This window comes from Ovis aries, chromosome 5 (genome assembly GCF_016772045.2).
Source record: "Ovis aries strain OAR_USU_Benz2616 breed Rambouillet chromosome 5, ARS-UI_Ramb_v3.0, whole genome shotgun sequence".
NCBI classification, from domain to species: Eukaryota; Metazoa; Chordata; class Mammalia; order Artiodactyla; family Bovidae; genus Ovis; species Ovis aries.
In genome coordinates this window covers 41,599,701-41,617,083 of record NC_056058.1, presented here as the reverse complement: position 1 = coordinate 41,617,083, position 17,383 = coordinate 41,599,701, and the positions used below count along the sequence as shown (strand labels likewise).

At 53.6% G+C, this 17,383-nt stretch overlaps 1 protein-coding gene across 1 annotated transcript; it reads right to left on the bottom strand.

Moving 5' to 3' along the window:
* Positions 1-9,602: 9,602 nt before the first annotated feature.
* On the bottom strand, positions 9,603-16,589 carry PLK5 (polo like kinase 5 (inactive)). The gene is given in 16 exon segments (XM_060416458.1): positions 9,603-9,740; positions 9,743-9,805; positions 10,510-10,623; positions 11,713-11,760; positions 11,763-11,860; positions 12,399-12,485; positions 12,723-12,771; positions 12,925-13,025; positions 13,183-13,309; positions 13,440-13,638; positions 14,264-14,377; positions 14,458-14,545; positions 14,650-14,779; positions 15,415-15,531; positions 15,684-15,797; positions 16,404-16,589. Coding segments are annotated over 16 exon segments (1,689 nt in total). The 5' UTR covers positions 16,521-16,589; the 3' UTR covers positions 9,603-9,617.
* Between the last annotated feature and the right edge of the window lie 794 nt (positions 16,590-17,383).

The following is a 17,383-nucleotide window of genomic DNA, read 5'->3' as shown; positions in this document are numbered from 1 at the left end:
AACCCAGGTGGGTCTCAGGACAGACCCCGTGCATCCAGGGTTCCAGTCTAGTCCTGCTGGAATGTCCCCATCTGTAAATGGGGAAACACCTAGGTCCACACTCCTGGCACTGGTGAGGCTCCAGTCTTGGAGTGCATTGGTACATTGGCCTCCAAAAGATACAGCCGTGGAACCTATGGGTGGGAGCTTACAGACCAGTCTTTGCAGCTATAGTCAAGAATCTTGAGATCATCCTGCATCAGGGTGGCCCTGTAAGAGAGTGTCCTTATAAGAGAGCAGAAGTCACAGATATGCCAGCAGAAACTGTGTGACCCTGGAGGCCCCTCTGTCCATGGGATTCTCCAGGCAAGAATACTGGAGTGGGTTGCCATTTCCTCCTCCAGGGGAATCTTCCCAACCCAGGGATTGAACCCGTGTCTCCTGTGTCTCCTGCTTCACAGATGGATTCTTTACCCTCTGAGCTATCAGAAAAACCTTTATCCTGCGTTAGGGTGGCCCTAAATCTAATGTCTTTGTAAGAGACACAGCAGGATCACAGACATGTGGGAAGAAGCTGTGTGACACTGGAGGTGAGACTGGGGTTGATGCAGCCACAAGCCCAGGACGCCTGGAGTACCCAGAAGCTGGAAGAGGCCGGAAGGACTGCCCACCACCCGCCCTGGAGTCTTCAGAGGAATCACAGTCCTGCCACACCTTGATTCCTGACTTCTGGCCTCCAGAACAAGAAAAACATATACCTGTTGTCTTAACCTGCCCTGCTGCTGCTGGTGCTGCTGCTGGTGCTAAGTCGCTTCAGTCGTGTCCGACTCTGTGTGACCCCATAGGTGGCAGCCCACCAGGCTCCCCCATCCCTGGGATTCTCCAGGCAAGAATACTAGAGTGGGTTGCCATTTCCTTCACCCACTTTAAGGTAATTTTTAAAAGCTGCCCTGGGAAACTGATATGGTAGGTGGGCTAGATTGAGGGGTTGACTGGATGGCACAGTCAGGTGCGGATAGCATGGCAAAGACTTGGAGGTGATGAGATCCCAGGACACATCCAGGGAACATAGAGTGGTTGGTCAGAGGGACAGGTGAGAATAATGGGAGATGAGTTGAAAAGGTGAATTGGAGCCAGGCCTTGGAATTCCTCCTTTGATCTCTCCCACCTGTGTCAGGACTTCTATTGGGTCCCCATTTTTTGCCATGGTCTTCCTCACCCTTGGACCTTCCCCTTTACAAGAAGAAAGACACACCAGCCCGTACTGAACTTCGGCCAAGAGAATTCAAATGTAAGTAGCCCCAGGTGGCTGGAGGTTCCTCTGTGGGCCACATCTCTCTGGAACGTTCCAGTTCAGGATTGTCCCATAGGGCATCTTGTTATGATGGGACCGTTGTAGACCTGTACGGATTGGTACAGGAGCCATCAGCCACGTGGGTGACCCAGCATCTGAAATGTGACTTGTGCAACCAAGAGATTGAATCTTAAATGTTGTTTGGCTTTACTTTAAATTGAGATAGCATCTAGGGAAGCTGTTTACTATGAAGACTCTTAAAACAGAGAAACAGGAAGGCCAGTATGCCCAGAGATTGTGATGAGAGTAACAAGGAGTGGAAGTCCTGATCAGAGTGGCCCCAAGGTGACAAAGCCACGGGTAAGGGAAAACCTGTGGGCTGATGTGGTCAGCAGCATAATAATCCCAAAGACATCACATCCTGATCCCAGGGCTTGTGGACGTGTCACCTCATGCGGCAGAGGGGACTCTGCAGGTGAGATGCGGATAACCCTGGATTCCCCAGGGGGAGAGCCCAGTGTCATCACAGGACCCTTATAAGAGGGAGAGGGAGGGTCAGAGGCAGAGAGACAGGAGATTTGCACTGTTAGCTGTGAGGATGGAGGGAGGGGCTGCAAGCCAGGGATGCAGCGCCTCTAGAAGCTGGGAAGGGGGGGAGCCAGTGTTCTCCAGGAGCCTCCAGAGGGGACAACCCTGCCCACGTGTGAATCTGAGGACTTATGCCCTCCAGGACTGTTAGGGAGAATAAATTTGTGTTGCTTTAAGCCCCCACATGTGTGGTGCTTTGTTTCAATATAGGAAACTCACACAGCTGTATTAAAAGCTGCCCCTGCACCTTGGAGAAATGGCTGATTCTATGCCCTGCACAGGGAAACTATAAAATGAGCCTAGACATCTTGCAGTGCCAGAAAGTAAGGACATCCTCAAAACACCCCATGAGAATGAGGGCATGTCCAAGGGACACCGAAGCCAGAGGCCAGAGCTGAAATAATGCATCCTAGAAGATAGGGGACACCCAGTGAACTTGAATTTCTAATACACAGTGGATCATGCTTTTAGTCAAAATGTGTCTCCAGTATTGCCTGGGACACCCCTCTTCCTGATGATCATTCAGTTATTTACCTGAAATTCAGATTTAACAGAACATACTATGTTTTTATTTGCTTCATGCGGTAACTCTATGAGGTATGGAGGGGGATGAGAAGGGGGATGAGAACCCACTGATTTGCAGGGAGATACATACATGCTGGAGAGTGCCTCCTGTGGTTCCTAAATTCCACCCTGACTTTAAAGGTGCAGAGCAGCCTAACAGGATGTGGACAATATATTAAAAAGCAGAGACCTCACTTTGTTAACAAAGGTCGGTAGAGTCAAAGCTATGGTTTGGCCACTTGATGTGAAGAGCCAGCTCATTGGAAAAGACCCTGATGCTGGGAAAGATTGAGGACAGGAGGAGTAGGGGGCAGCAGAGGATAAGATGGTTGGATGGCATCACCACTCAATTGGACATGAATTTGAGCAAACTCAGGGAGATAGCCGGGGACAGCAGAGCCTGGTGTGCTGCAGTCCATGAGTTCCGAGAGGCTGGGACACCACTTAGGGACTGAACACCACCAGGAGGTGGGGTGGGGAATGGCAGGTTCGTGAACCTGGAGCAGAATTAATTCCACACACATTTATGCATATGGACTGAACGCCTTGATCCTTGCCATTCCAGGAGCGGGTTTGCTCCGGGGCGGAAGCTGGAGGAAGCCAGAAAGCCCCAAGCACTTTTGCTGCTACTAACCCCTTGCGCCATTCCCAGCCGGGCCCCTCCAGCGGCCGGGAGGGACCAGAACTGCCTGTCCTCTGTCGCCACCGTGTGGCCGGAGCCGCGCATGACACTCTGCCCGATACAGCGGCAGAGCCCGCTCCTTATTATTTATGTAAAGTGGGCGTAACTGCCCTTGGCCCACGCCTGTGGGCTCCTCAGGACACAAGCCAGTTCCCTTCTACAGCCCACAATCCATCGCTCAGCAACCCTAAACGTTTGCGGACCCGACAGGGACCGCTGCCCCCTACCCAAATGAAACTGAGGGTTTTTTCTTTAGCTTAACCAGATCCCTAACCGCCTGACCTCCTGAGGTCCTGAGATAGGGCGCACATTTAAATACACACCTGAGTGGGAGAGGAGGTGGCACAGACGCTGGAGGCCACCTGGTTGGTTTACACCATCTGACTGTTGGGAATTTACCCTGCTGTCCAGTGTGAGCAGGGCTTGGAGTTTATTTTTCCAAATAATTAATGTAAGTTCTTCCCCTAGGCACTGTGGTCATTTGGGGCCTGGATCATCCTCTGAGGGGCATCCTGGACACTGAGAGGGTTGACCAGCATCCCTGCCCCTCCATTCGATGTCAGGAGCCCCCCTTTCCCAGTTCTGATGATGAAAATGTTCTAAAGTCTCCCCTGGTGGCAGGAACCTCCCCTCCCCCAGTGAGAACTGTTCATCCTGTTTCTCAGGGATTGGACCAAATTGGCCCTGAACAGGCTGTGTCCCGGAATCTCCCCACATACCCACCCACATGGAGGGTTCCGCTTGCAGAGTTGGAACATCTGATTTTCGTTTATTTCAAGCAACCCTTAAGATGGACTCATATCCCAGCTAAAATGACTTATGCTTGACTCGTGAAACTTTTTAGTGTTGGAAATGTCACATGTAAATCCAAGTAGAGAGGGTCAATCCAAAGGACCCAGCTTCAGCAAATAACCAATTCTCAAATTCCCCAGCAATTCTTGGCTGTTTCTCTCCACCTGCCCCACCTCCACCAGGCTCTGTAGTAAACTGCATTTGTTCGCAAGGCCAGGATGCTTACTAACACAGGTAGCCACAATGTCACCATCAGAACTTAAAATTATTAACAATAACTTTTTTTAAAAAAAGTTAAGACATGTGGGATCTAGTTACCTGACCAGGGATCAAACCTCCACTGGGAGAGCAGAGTCTTAGTCACTGTCCACCAGGGGAGTCCTCATGGTAAGGCTGATTTCTTAACAGTAACTCCAGGCAGCATTTCCCTTTCCTCAAGTGTATTGTTATTGTTTACAAGTTAGTTGGTTTCAATCTGCGTCCGGCGCATACTCCCTGGAGATCTGGCTCTCATGGATTGTTCATGTACTCTAACCAGTGGTTCCCAACACAGATCCTCAGTGTGGATGAGGAGGTTTAAAAAATATCCAAGCCTGAGTCCCCCTAGTTATGCTATAATTAGTCTGGGTGCCATGTGGGCAGCAGGATATTTTTTCAATTGTAGTAAACATAACAAAATTTACCACTTTGACGTGTAGATTGAGTATATTCACAATTTGGCCCATCCATCACCCCTATCTCATTCCAGAATATTCTCATCACTCCAAAAAGAAATCCCACCTCCATTAGCAGTCACTTCGCACCCACCAGTCCCTGACAAGCAGGATCTGTGTCTGTAGATCAGCCTGTTCTGGACATTTGCCATCAGTGGAATCACACCCTGTGTGTCCTCATGTGTCTGCTTCCCTCATTGAGCATCGTGTTCTCAAGTTTCATCCACAGTGTAGGGAGTGTCAGGGCTTCTCTCCTTTTATGACTGAAGAATATTCTAGTGTATATATGGACCACCTTTTGTTATCCATTCATCCTTGAGGAATGAATTTTTTTAATTAAATGTTTTTGTGTTAAAAAATTAAAGAAAAATTTTTGGCTGTGCTAGGTCTTCATTGCTGAGTACTGGCTTCAGTATTTGAGGCACACAGGCTTAGTTGCATAGAGACCTACGAATAAAATTACTGAATTATTTGGTAATTCTATGTTTAGTTTATTGAGGAACCAAGGAATAGAGTTTTTGGGGTTTATTTTTAATTTTCATTGAGCTACGCTGGCATGTGGGATCTTAGTTCCCGGATCAGGGATCAAACCTGCACCCCTGCTATGGAAGCAAGGAGTCTTAACCACTGCACTGCCAGGGAAGTCCAATACAGAGTTTTTAATTGAAATTTTTATTGAGATCATTGTAGATTCCCCTGGAGTTTTAAGAAATAATGCTGATCCTGTATACACTCTGTCCAGTCTCCCCCAAAGTTTGCATTTGCAAAACGACAGTCGGTACCTCAACCAGGATACATTTATATCTAAATCAGATTTCCAAGTTCCTCAGTTTTTCTTGTGTTTGTGTATGTGTGTGTATTTAGTTGTCTACAGTTGTATCAGTAGGGTAGGTACTTGTATATACCACCACAGTGGCCTATTTCCCTAACCTTGGCAACCACTCAAATGTCCTCCATTTCAAAAAGGATATCATTTCAAAAGTGCTATATAAACACAATCTTACAGTATATAAGACTGTGACATTGGTTGTTTTTTTTTTTTTTTTTTGCTCAGCATGATTTCCCGGAGTCATCAGAATTTTTTAAACTCTTCAGTGAGGCGGTCTGATATTATTCAGGTTGACCTACTTACAGCTGTTCTCCTAGCAACCCATGTGCCTCAGTCTTCTCATCTATTAAATGGGGAGAGGAAAGCCCCAGCACTTAGGTGAACTTTGAGAATTAGAGTAGATAAGGAACCAGATGCCCGCAGTCAGGGCCTGGAGCCTGTGAGGCTTTGTGATGGCACACCAGGTTGCCATGGCACCAACCAACGTGCCTGCCCGGGATGCTACAGCCCTGGTCCTGCCTCACTTGCTGGTGATTGGAGGAGGCATCGTGACATACTCTCACAGACCAATGAAGAGGTAGTCCAGAGGCTTTGTTCTACCGACGCTTTAGATTGGGAGAAAAGGGTAGAATTGAGTGAAGCCAAATTTTCCCTCACTCTTCAGGTTTAAATAGGCTTTGCGTGGTTTCTTAAAAGAAAAAAAAAAGGCCTGGTCATCCCTGGAATGAATTTATTTCCATTTCATGAAGCTCCAGCCAGTTGTAAATGCCCCAAAAGGTGAGGCTAATAATTCTTCTAATAATTTTACTTCTTAAGACATACAGTTAACCTCTCTGAAGAAGATTCCAGAAATTTTCAGTGTGAGGGTGGTGTGGGCACTTTGCCATCTCTCGAAGTTCTCATACCTAGAAATAAGAATCGGCCTGGGAGGTTATGAAATTAATATATTCCGTGGTTGGTTTATTTTTAATAAACCACCATTGTAGGCTCAGGGTGTGGGCGATTTTCACAGATTGTTGCTGTTCTTACGCCCACAAACAGATGGAAATAAATACTCTAGGTAGGTCATTTTTCAAGATGCGCAGTTAAATGGACCGTGGATGTTTTGCCCCCCCCCCCCCACTCCCAGAAACAAATGTTCTGGGCAGAAAGGGGGCTGGGTCCTTTTCATGTTTTGGCATGTGTATTAGTTAGCTATTGCTGGGTAATGCATCACCCCCAAACTGAGTGACTTGAAACATCCATTTATACATTAGAGTATTAGCCAGGAAAAAGAGTGACGTTCTGACACACTGCAGTGTGGATGGACCTTGAAAATACCGTGCTCGGAACTTCTCTGGAGGTCCAGTGGTTAAGACTGCAGGTTTGCATTGTAGAGGGAACGGGTTCCATCCCTGGTCTGGGATCTAAGATCCCACATGCTATGCAGCAAGGCCAAATAAATAAATATTTTTTTAATTAAAAAAAAAAAGACTATGATACTTGGTGAGAGAAGCCAAACACAAAAGGCCACACAGCATGTGATTCTGTTGATGGGAAATGTCCAGAACAGAAAATGGGAAATGTGGATCTCCAGGCAGATCCGCAGGCACAGAGAGTGGGTTCTTGGTTGTCAGGGGCTGGGGGAGTGGAGGGGGTGAGGAGTGACTGCTGATGAGAACAGGTGTTCTGGCGTGATGGACTGTTCTGGAGCTAGACAGGGGTGGTGACTGTGCAACAGTGTGAATGCACTCAGTGCCATGAGCTGCGCCCTTTAAATCGGTGAATTTCATCTCATGTTACCTCAGTAGTAATGATAGTAGCAAAGTAAAAAAAAAACAAACACAATCCACACAAGGTTTGTGTACTTCTCTGCTCACACCCCATTCCTCCAGATTCTCCAGGGAATCCAGGGAGATTCTAAACTCTCTCTCTTTTATGCAGAACAGTTTCTCTTCCCAGGTCTGACCACACTCAGGCCTGCAACCTCTCCTGATGGACCCGCAGCCCCTTGGTTCCCTCCCTTTACTCCGTTCTTCCACAAAATCATCAAGTGGGTCTTTCCACCCAGAGGCAGGAATGCACCGAGTCACAGGGTTGAGAGAGAAAGCAACACTGATGGTTTAATTTTTTCCATAGGAACATACTGAAAGTCACTTGGTCCTGTCTGACTCTTCGAGACCCCATGGACTATACAGTCCATGGAATTCTCCAGGCCAGAATACTGGAGTGGGTAGCCATTCCCTTTTCCAGGGGATCTTCCCAACCCAGGGATTGAACGCAGGTCTTCTGCACTGTGGGCAGTCTTTATCAGCTGAGCCACCAGGGAAGCCACAGGGGCATAAGTGCCTGAAAATGGGTAGAAAGATCCAGAGAAGGAAGGAAGGAAGAAGACCAGGAAGGAAGAGGACCAGAGATGAGAGGCATCAGCCCTGGGGATTTACCTTTACTGTCAGGTTGCAATTTGGAAACTGATAGCAGGTGTGTGTGTGAGTTGCTCAGTCGTATCTGATTTTTTGCGACCCAGTGGATTGTAGCCTGCCAGGCTCCTCTGTGGAGAAGGCAACGGCACCCCACTCCAGTACTCTTGCCTGGAAAATCCCATGGATGCAGGAGCCTGGTAGGCTGCAGTCTATGGGGTCACTAAGAGTCGGACATGACTGAGCAACTTCACTTTCACTTTTCACTTTCATGCATTGGAGAAGGAAATGGCAACCCACTCCAGGGTTCTTGCCTGGAGAATCCCAGAGACAGGGGAGCCTGGTGGGCTGCCATCTATGGGGTCGCACAGAGTCAGACACAACTGAAGCAACTTAGCAGCAGCAGCAGCAGGCTCCTCTGTCTATGGAATTCTCCAGGCAAGAAGACTGGAGTGGGTTGTCATTCCCTTCTCCAAGGAGTCTACCCACCCAGGGACTGAGCCTGGGTCTCCTGCACTGATTCTTTCCAAGCAAGCAGTTCAAAGGGAAAAGCCTGCCAGGGGTGGGCTCAGGTTCCCAACTCTGACCTGCTCGGTGGCTGGCACAGGTCTCGTCCCTCTTCAGTTGCCCCTGTGCCCTGCCTGCAGGTGGGTGTCTGTGGGCCCTGGGATCCTTCCGGGGCTGTGAGGGGCCACCTGAACGAGGGCTGCAGCTCTGCCTGGGCCATGCCTCCAGCCCCTGAGACATCTGCCCATTGAGCACAGCAGATGGGCTTGAACCTCCCGCCTCCACATGCAGCCACACCAGTTGGCAAGGATGTCAACAAAGGGCTCAGAACCTTTGTTTAAAACCTTAGGATTGGAACCTCCCTGGTTGGGGAGCTAAGATCCCACATGCCTCATGGCCAAGAAACCCAAAACATAAAACAGAAGCAATATTGTAACACATGCAACAGAGATCTTAAAAATGGTCCGTATCAAAAAATATCTTAAAAACAAAACAAAAAGCATTGGGATTTGCTTCACCCCACCTGATCCTGACCCAGCACAGGGAGCCTGATGGATTGACGAACACCTCCTCCTACAGTCTGGGTTCAGGAAGCAATTGTCTTTTCCAGACCAGCCAGACTCAAGCCTCTGAGTTCTCTCATTTCTGTTGGCTCGCCAGCCAGCTCTTTCCCGAACTCATCTTTCTGACACTATCCTCTCACACATAACGACCAGCTGTCCATTAACCAGAGCCTCCAGCTCTAGGAGCACACTACGACTCCAGTCCTCCCTAGGGCAAAGGTGCCAAATATCTTGCCCTGGCGTGACAGAGGTCGCCATTTTCCCAGCCTCCCCATCCGTGTCTTCCCTGCCCATCTGTTAAGCAGTGTTCCATACTTCAGAGTTTTGGTCATGGCAGAACCACACTTTGGTAAGGATTTCTGTGTTGGTGACAATCTGGCCCATCTATCTGTGCCACAGAGAGCAGTGGGCTCAGATCATGTCGGGTTTGGGTGCCCCCTTGCCAAAGTTCCTCAAATGCCCCGAAGAGAGGCAGATGGGGCAGGCTGCAGAGTCAAGTCTCCTTTAATGGAAAAAGCACAAATCCAGACACAAGTCTGGGTTGAACAGTCATGCCAAGAGGCGAGGCGAGGTCCCCCCACCCCCTGCACGCTCCCTATGCTGCCCCAAGGACGTCCCTCAGCAGGGAAAGGGGGGCAACAGGAGCAGAAATGGACCCTGGGTCCTGGGTATCAACATGCAGAGGTCCACTCTGACCCTCGGGATCGCTAGATGCTCTGTAGCATGAGGATGGCATGCTGAAAGTGCTGGTGGGTGCCTGGGGCACAGCCATGGCCCTGCAGGATGCCCAGCGGGTAGGAGGTGCCAGGCTGGCCCAGTTCCCAGACTGTGTGAGCAGCAGCTCCTCACCACCCCCGCTCAACATGAGTTGTTCCCGATCTCCACTGCTGCTGACCTGCCAAGGTGGGGAGAAGCTGGGGTGGAAGGGAAAAGAGGCCCCGGCCCTGGGGGGGCAAGTGGACAGGAGACTGGGGGTGCCCTGACCTGAGTTTCAGCGGATGCCCCACCCGTGGGGACTCCAGGCCAGGAGCCAGAGCTGTACTGCATAGACAGGGAGACCAAGGCTCAGATGGGACCCCCTGCCCAAACCCACCCAGTGAGACCTCCTACTCAAGCCTGCATCCTGGGAACAGCAGCTCCTCACTGGTGCCAGCTCTCCCCGCTGCTGGGCATGGCCATTTGAAGCCAGTCCTGCCCTCTGAGATCCAGCCCAGGTCAGGGCACTCTGGTCTAAACAGAGATGGGGTTTTCATTGTAAAATAAAATCATACTAATTTTTCTATGATAGTAAGGATTGTATACTACTGCATTGGAAGTCTGTTTTAAGAGCAGCTACAATTTCTCGGAGATTGCCAGACTCGCTCAGGAAAACCTACAACTGATTCTGCAATGAGATGACATTTTGCCAGCTGCTACCGGTGACCACATGGGACCATGATCCCCAGTGACATTCTGCCATCATTTGAACACATTTTATTTCCAGTTTTATGCTTGAGAGTCATAAGTCTCAGTTCCTGGCTCCACCAGGAACCAATTGCTTCCTAGGGCTCTCTCCCAAAAGCATCCAACACACCAGGCCCATTTGAGGGGCCCCTTGACTCCCTGCACCATCCTGTCACTGAAGAGCAGCAGCACCACCTGCCCGGACACCAGGAATCACAGCAAGCAGAGGCCGGGTGCTACCGGCCAGCTGGGCATGGGCAGGCCCCTCCTGTGGACAGAGCCAGTTGGGAGGCCTCAGGGCTCCCCACCACCTCGCCCCCCTAGCTCCCCCACGTCCACCCTCACCTCTTGAAGCCACTACTGCATGGATCAGGCAAAGAGCCGCAGGACAGCCAGCAGGGAACCTTGTGCCCTGGGAAACAGCAGGGCGCCCAATTCCTCAGGGTAAACATATGCAGCTTTCCCAAGTGGGGTGCGTAGCTCACCTGGTTGTTGTTGGGGGGCACAGGGCGGTGACCACGGAGTCAGGGTCTCCATCCTGGGCACCTCACACCCGAGGACACCTGCTCCTGTAGACCCTTGGACCATGATTTGAAACCAGCTCTGCAGGGTCCAAGCCCTCTCTATCCATCCAGTCCCGACCCCGGCCCTGAACTCCAGACCCATGGCACCTCAGACTCGGCTGTCCATGCTGAGATCCCGATGGCTCCCCCCATCTGCCCTCTTGCCACCTTCCTCTCTTGCCTGGTGGCCGCTCCATCCCCCCCACAAACCTGCAAACTACACCCAGATTGCAGCCCTTGCTCCCCTCTCCACAGCCACCACCCCAGCCCATTACCATCATTGTCCACCCAGCTAATCCAGCCACCTCCCTGCTGGTCTCCTGTTAATAAAAGTACAAGTCAGACTCCTCCTTCTTGCCCCAACCCCAGCAGTCACCTGTGAGGCTCTGTGACTTCATGTCTGCCTCCATGCCACTCCTCAAACCCACCGCACTGGGTCCCATCTTGGGGGCTTTGCACATGCTGTTCTCTGTGCCTCTGATGCTGTTCCTGACAAGCCCTTTCTCATCCTTCCTGTCTCACCTGAGCATCACTTCCCCAGAAATCCCCTCCCTCCACAACCACTCTGTGGATTTGCCTCCACCCCCTGAATCTGTCACCTCATCTGTTTTATTTTCTTCAGAAAACTGCCACCAAAATCAATTTAGAGATTCATTTGTTTAGCATTGTTCTCCCCCAGCAGGCAGTACACACCTGTAGGTATTCACAGTAGGTGTTTATTAAATACTTAAGTGAATGAAGAAAGGCGAAGCAGGGAGGGCTTGGAACCACAGCGGGTAGGAACTCCATGACCTATCCCCCTGGGTGGTGCAGGGCCATGTGGGTGCTATCCCGAACCAAGACCCTGTTGCCACCGTCTGACAGTTGGTAGCCAAAGCCATACTTGCTAGAATAGTCCACCCACTTGGGGGCCCAGAAGACAGGCTGCTGCTCTCCTGGGGGTCCTGCATGGCTGGGCACAAGAAGGAAGTGACATGAGGGGGGGTTCCTGAAGGGGCCTGGTGGAGGCACAGGAGATGGGAGAAAAGTCCAGGGCATAGAAAACCAACTCTTGGGGCTTCCTGGCGGTCCAGTGGTTAAGATTCCGTTTCTGCTGCAGGGGAGCCAGTTCAATCCCTGACAGGGAGAACTAAGATCCTGCATAACACATGGTGTGGCCGAAAAACAAAAACAACCCAAGCTACTCTTGCCTTGAGGGGAGAAAACTGGGGGACTCTGGGGTCACAGCTGCTTTTAGCAATGAATAAATCTGAAACATGTATAAGCTCCAAAACACTGCAGGGCTTTGCTTTATTTCATTAAGCATTTTTTTTTTTGGGGGGCATTAAAAATAAAATCGCTCAAGGCCATGTGGCAGCCCGGATTGAATCCTTGGAAGAGGAAAAAGGCGGGAATGGGGAGCCTAGGGAAATCCAGCAGCCCAGGGGGCGGGCCAGGGGAAGCTGGAAGTCTGTCTTCCTGGCTTCTCAGCAAATCTTGTGCCGCCCCTACCTGGGGGGCCCGAATCCAGGCAGAGCTGCAGGTTTCTGATGGCTGCCTCTACCTCCTGCCTTGGACTCCCCTTGGGCCCTGGGGAGACAGATCTCTGTTGGGGGACACAGGATCTGGAGGACAACCCCACCCCCAGCTCCCACATCCAGAAAAGTCCCATGTTCAACCCAGGAATCCAGACACTATCCTCACATTACACGTGGGGAAACTGAGGCCAGGAGAAGGGCTGTGATGCTAGCAAGGCACAGTCCTCACCCCGCACTTCGCAACCCTCACCCCTGCCCACAGTTCCTGTCTAGGATGGAGCATGCTCACCCGCCAGGGCACTCTGGATGGTCCCCTGGGCCAGCAGCTGGATGGGGCCCTCGGGGGCACAGAGTCCCACTCTCCAACAGGGAGTCCTGGGGAGGGAGCAGCAGATGTTGGGAACTGGTGGCGGTCTCTGGCCTCCCCATGGAGACTTCATGACTTCTCCCTGTGCCCAGCCAGCTGTGAGGACGCCCTCTGCATTCCCCACTACCTCCTCATTCCCGGCCCTCACCTCACTGCCCCACTCCATGGAGTCAGGGTCTGAACCATCTTCTCCAGGACCTGAGGCCTCCTGAGAAGCCAAGGGACCTGCAGGGAGCACAAGGATTTGGCGGTGGGGGTAAAGCCTGGCCCTACATGGAGGGCATCTGCCGTGGAGATGGTTTCAGAGCAGGAAGGGGATATGACAGGTGTGTGAGATGCAGGGCAGGGAGGAGCAGGTGATGGGGGAAGGAGAGGTACTCACAGGGCGCCCGGCACTGGGGCAGTAGCAGCTGGCCCACCTTTCGGAAAAGTCTGCCCAGAGGCTGGGGGATGGCAAAGATGGGCGGGCTGTGGCAGGAGTGGGGTGGCAGCCGGTCCGGGGTGAAGCCCTTTAGAGTGGGGAGCTGGAGGTCAGCAGGCTGCTCCTGAGTACCTGTGCTACCTGGGGGTCCTGTCCCTCACCTGGGGCTGCTGAGACACCCCAGAGAGGGGCCCCCCTGTCCCGCTGACACCCCACACCTGTGTGAAAAAGTCATCCTGCAGCAGGTGGTCCAGGCTGGGCCGCTCGGCCGGGTTGGGGGCCAGCAGGCGGGCGATGAGGTGGCGCGCGTTGGCAGACAGGTGTGCAGGCTCGGGGTAGCGGCCATCTCGGATGTTCTGGTACATCTCCGACAGGGGAGCCGCCACGAAGGGAGGGACGCCAGTCAGCACCATGTACCTGGCCAGGTCGGGGGCAGGAAGCAGGGCACCTGCTTGGATCTATTCTGGGCATCCAGGGTTGGTTCACACCTACCTGTGTGAACCCTACCCTCAATCCCTGACACCATTCCTGCTTCACACTCATTTTCTCACACCTGCCCTGCGTCCACTCTCACCTAGTCATTCTTGTCTGCACAGAAGACACCAGCATCTGTCTGTACACCTGCCTGCACCTGGGTTACACCTGGACACCTGCATAGACCTTTCCAGTTTTAATTTATGCTTGCTCACACCTGTTCCAATCCTGCATATACCTCATGTCAGTACAAATGTCCTGATCCGCCTGTGTACGTAAAACCTGCACACACCTGTCCACACCTCAGGGCAGGTTCAAACCCGTCCTCTGCTGCACATACACCCTCCTGTATCCCTATTCATACCTGTAGGCTCAAGTGATGGCAGGTGCCTGCTCCTGCCTGCCCCCCAGCTGCATACTCTGAGGTCCTATGTTTGCTCATACCTGCCTGTCCCCACACTCAACCTCCTCCATATATGCTTACACCTGTCCTTACCTGCTGGTGCCTGTCCCCACCTGGGCATTCCGGCCCCCTTTCCCTAGGCCTGGGGCTCCCAGAGCAACTCACATGATGCAGCCCAGAGCCCAGATGTCCGACTGGCAGGAATGTCCGTTTCTGGACACTACCTCCGGAGCCAGGAAGTTCGGGGTCCCGCAGAGCACTCTGGGAGCATAACGGGGGCTGAGGAAGACTGGGGGGCCTCACACCAGACCAGGCCCACCTGCACCCACCCAGAGAGCCCGCTCAGAGCTTCCAGTCACCTGTGGCAGCGGCCCCCTGGCCCCATCCTGGTGGCCAGCCCCAGGTCTCCGATCTTCACCTCCATGTTCTTGTTCAGGAAGAAGTTACCTTGTGGAGGGGGATGCAGCGGGCGATGAGGAAGGAGCGTGGCTTCAGTGGAAGCCCCGCCCTCACCCCGCCCCGAAGCGCCGCCCTGTAGCGCCGCCCCTTACTGAGCTTCAGGTCCCGGTGGACGATGCGGCGCTGGTGCAGGTAGCTCAGGCCGCTGACCAGGCCTCGAAGATAGTAGCGCACCTCGGGCTCCGTCAGCGTCTGCCGTGCCTGCAGCACGTGGGCCAGAGACTGCAGGGGCCCGACAGGTGCCACACCACCGTCGAGGAGACGCAGGTGAGTTCCAGGGACCCAAGAAGGCAAAGGAAAATTCAGCCGGGCCCAGGTGAACGTGGCTATTGTGGCATGGGCATTGGTGAGCTCTGAGCCCGAGGATGAGCACAGGAGTTCAGTGGACGGAGGGGCCACCATGAGCTTGTAGGCCAGAGATAAACACAAGGTGGGTACATGCTGGGCACAGATGAGCTTAGGTGTGTTTAAGTGGGCTGAGTTCAAGGGGTCTGTGAAGGTGCAGCTAAGTTCAGTTGGGTCCAGGAACAGGCATTCCTGCCAATCAGACATCTGGACTCTGGGCTACACCATGTGAGTGGCCCTGGGAGCCCTGAACCTGGGGAAGGGGGCAGGGCTGCCCAGTTGGAGACAGGTGTGGGCAAGTGGGGCCTGGGTGAGTTCAGGAGAAGCACAGATGGGCTAAGATGTGCCTAGGTGGGTTAAGAGAGCCTTTGGGTGGGCAGAGGTGCACAGGTGGGCCTGGTGTGGTCTCAGGTTAAAACAGGTAAGGAGAGACAGACAAGGGTGGGGGGACAGATGAGCTCAGCAGACACGGGTGGGAGGGGACATGCCTCCCTCTCACTCTGCCCCCGCACCTGGCGACTGCAGTATTCCAACACCATGTATACATGGTCCCGGTCAGCGAAGTGGCCGTGGAAGGCCACGATATTGCGATGTCGCAGGCGGCTGTGTAGAGCGATCTCGCGTTCCACCTGCAGGCAGGGCACCATGTGTATACACCCGGTGGGCGCCCACACCCGAGGCATTCATGCCCCCACAGGCGAGCTCCACACCCCAGGGCAGGGACCTCTCTGGGGACCCGCTTCTGTCCTGGGGCCCCCAGGCACTGACGCGCAGAGAGTACCTTGCCGCAGGCGTTTAGCCGCGCAGCCCCGCCCCCTCCGCGAGGCACCACTTTGAGCGCGAACACAGCGCTGGTGGACATGTCGGTCAGCTTGTAGCAGCGGCTGAAGGCGCCCTGCAGGGCAGGAGAGTCAAGTTGGGTGCGTACAGGTGTGAGGACAGATGGCTAGGCCTTCTCACACACACACACAGCTCACACCTTCCTACCTGCATCCCCAAAGCAACACACACAGATGAACACGAAGACACACAGATACATTACAGACGCCTCCATACCTGGACATGCAGAGTCCACAGAACCCCAACACAGTACCCGGACACATGCTACAAAGCCCGCACACAGAAAGCACAGACCTATGACACACGCAGACACACACGCACAGGGACAACAAAACAGGGTCTGAGTCCGCACCAGGGCTCCAAAACACACAACGCACCCATACCCTGGACGCATAACCCACGACACAGCACTGCACGCCCAACACCGGTTCCCGCCACACAACGCGCGCCGCACAGCGAGTACATCGCAGACCCGGGCGTCCACCCACGCCAGCCCCGCACCAGCCTCCAAACTCCCGCAGACACGCGGACACGCAGAGACAAAAGCCAGGGCGCACACTGGCTCATCTGCGGGTCGAGATCTCACTTGGGCACCGCCGGGCTGGGACCCCCGCTCCGCCCGGCCCCCTTTGCCGCGGACTTGGAGTGCTGGAGTCCCCACCTTGCCGATCAGCTTCCCGCGCTTATACACGCGCCCCGAGCTTGGGTCTCGCAGAAAGACGGAGACCAGCGGGCAGCAACTGCGCCGCCGCCGCCGCCGCCGCGGCCGGGGATCCATCCCTCCCTGGGGACCTGGCTGGCTCACTGGCGCAGCCTCGGGCGCGACCACCACGCACAGCGCTGCTCCAGTGGCCGGGCGCTGCTGGGACGCCTCTTATTGGCCGAGGGGGGAGGGGTGGAGTCCAGACGCTCCGGGCGACCGGTGCGGGAGGGGGCGGGCGTGTGGGGGCTTGTGGGCATGCAGGGACGCCGGGCTGGCGGGAGTTCCAGAGACCAGAACGGCGCTGGCATCCTGCAGGTAAACCCCGAGCCAGTCACACGCGCTCTGCTCGCTGGCTTCTCGGATCCTGCGCCTCCCGCCAAGCTGTGAATTGTTCACGCGCCCATTTCTCTGAGTAGGAAACTGAGGTCAGAAGGTTTGTCTCATTCTCTCGAGGCCTCACAAGGAAGGGTGGGTGGGAGCCCACCCTTGGAGGACCATCTTGGTCCTGGGGAGCCACAGCAGGTGCAGAGGAAGAGAGAAGAAGGGGAAGAAGCCCAATATCTCTGGGACTGGGCCTGGTGGGGAGGGTGGTGTAGCCCAGAGGGGCACTGAGAGGAAGCTGCTGTGAATAATGGACACTAGGCATGAGGAGCAGGGTTTGGGAACTAAAGGAGAGGCACTAGGGGTGGCGACTCCTGGCTCTGGCTTGGACAGCCATGGAGAGGCAGGCGGACAGAGGACAAGAGGGCAGGCTTGGGCCCCATGGAACTATGGTGGCACCTCTGAGCTGTGTCTCACACTTTCGCTGCCTAAAGTCACCCTTTCACTGATCCTGAGACCCGGGTACTGGCCTTGTCCCCATTTCACAGATGAACACACTGAGGCCCAGGGAGGTAAACTCACTTCCCCAGCCAGGAAGGGGCAATGCTGGGTTTGAA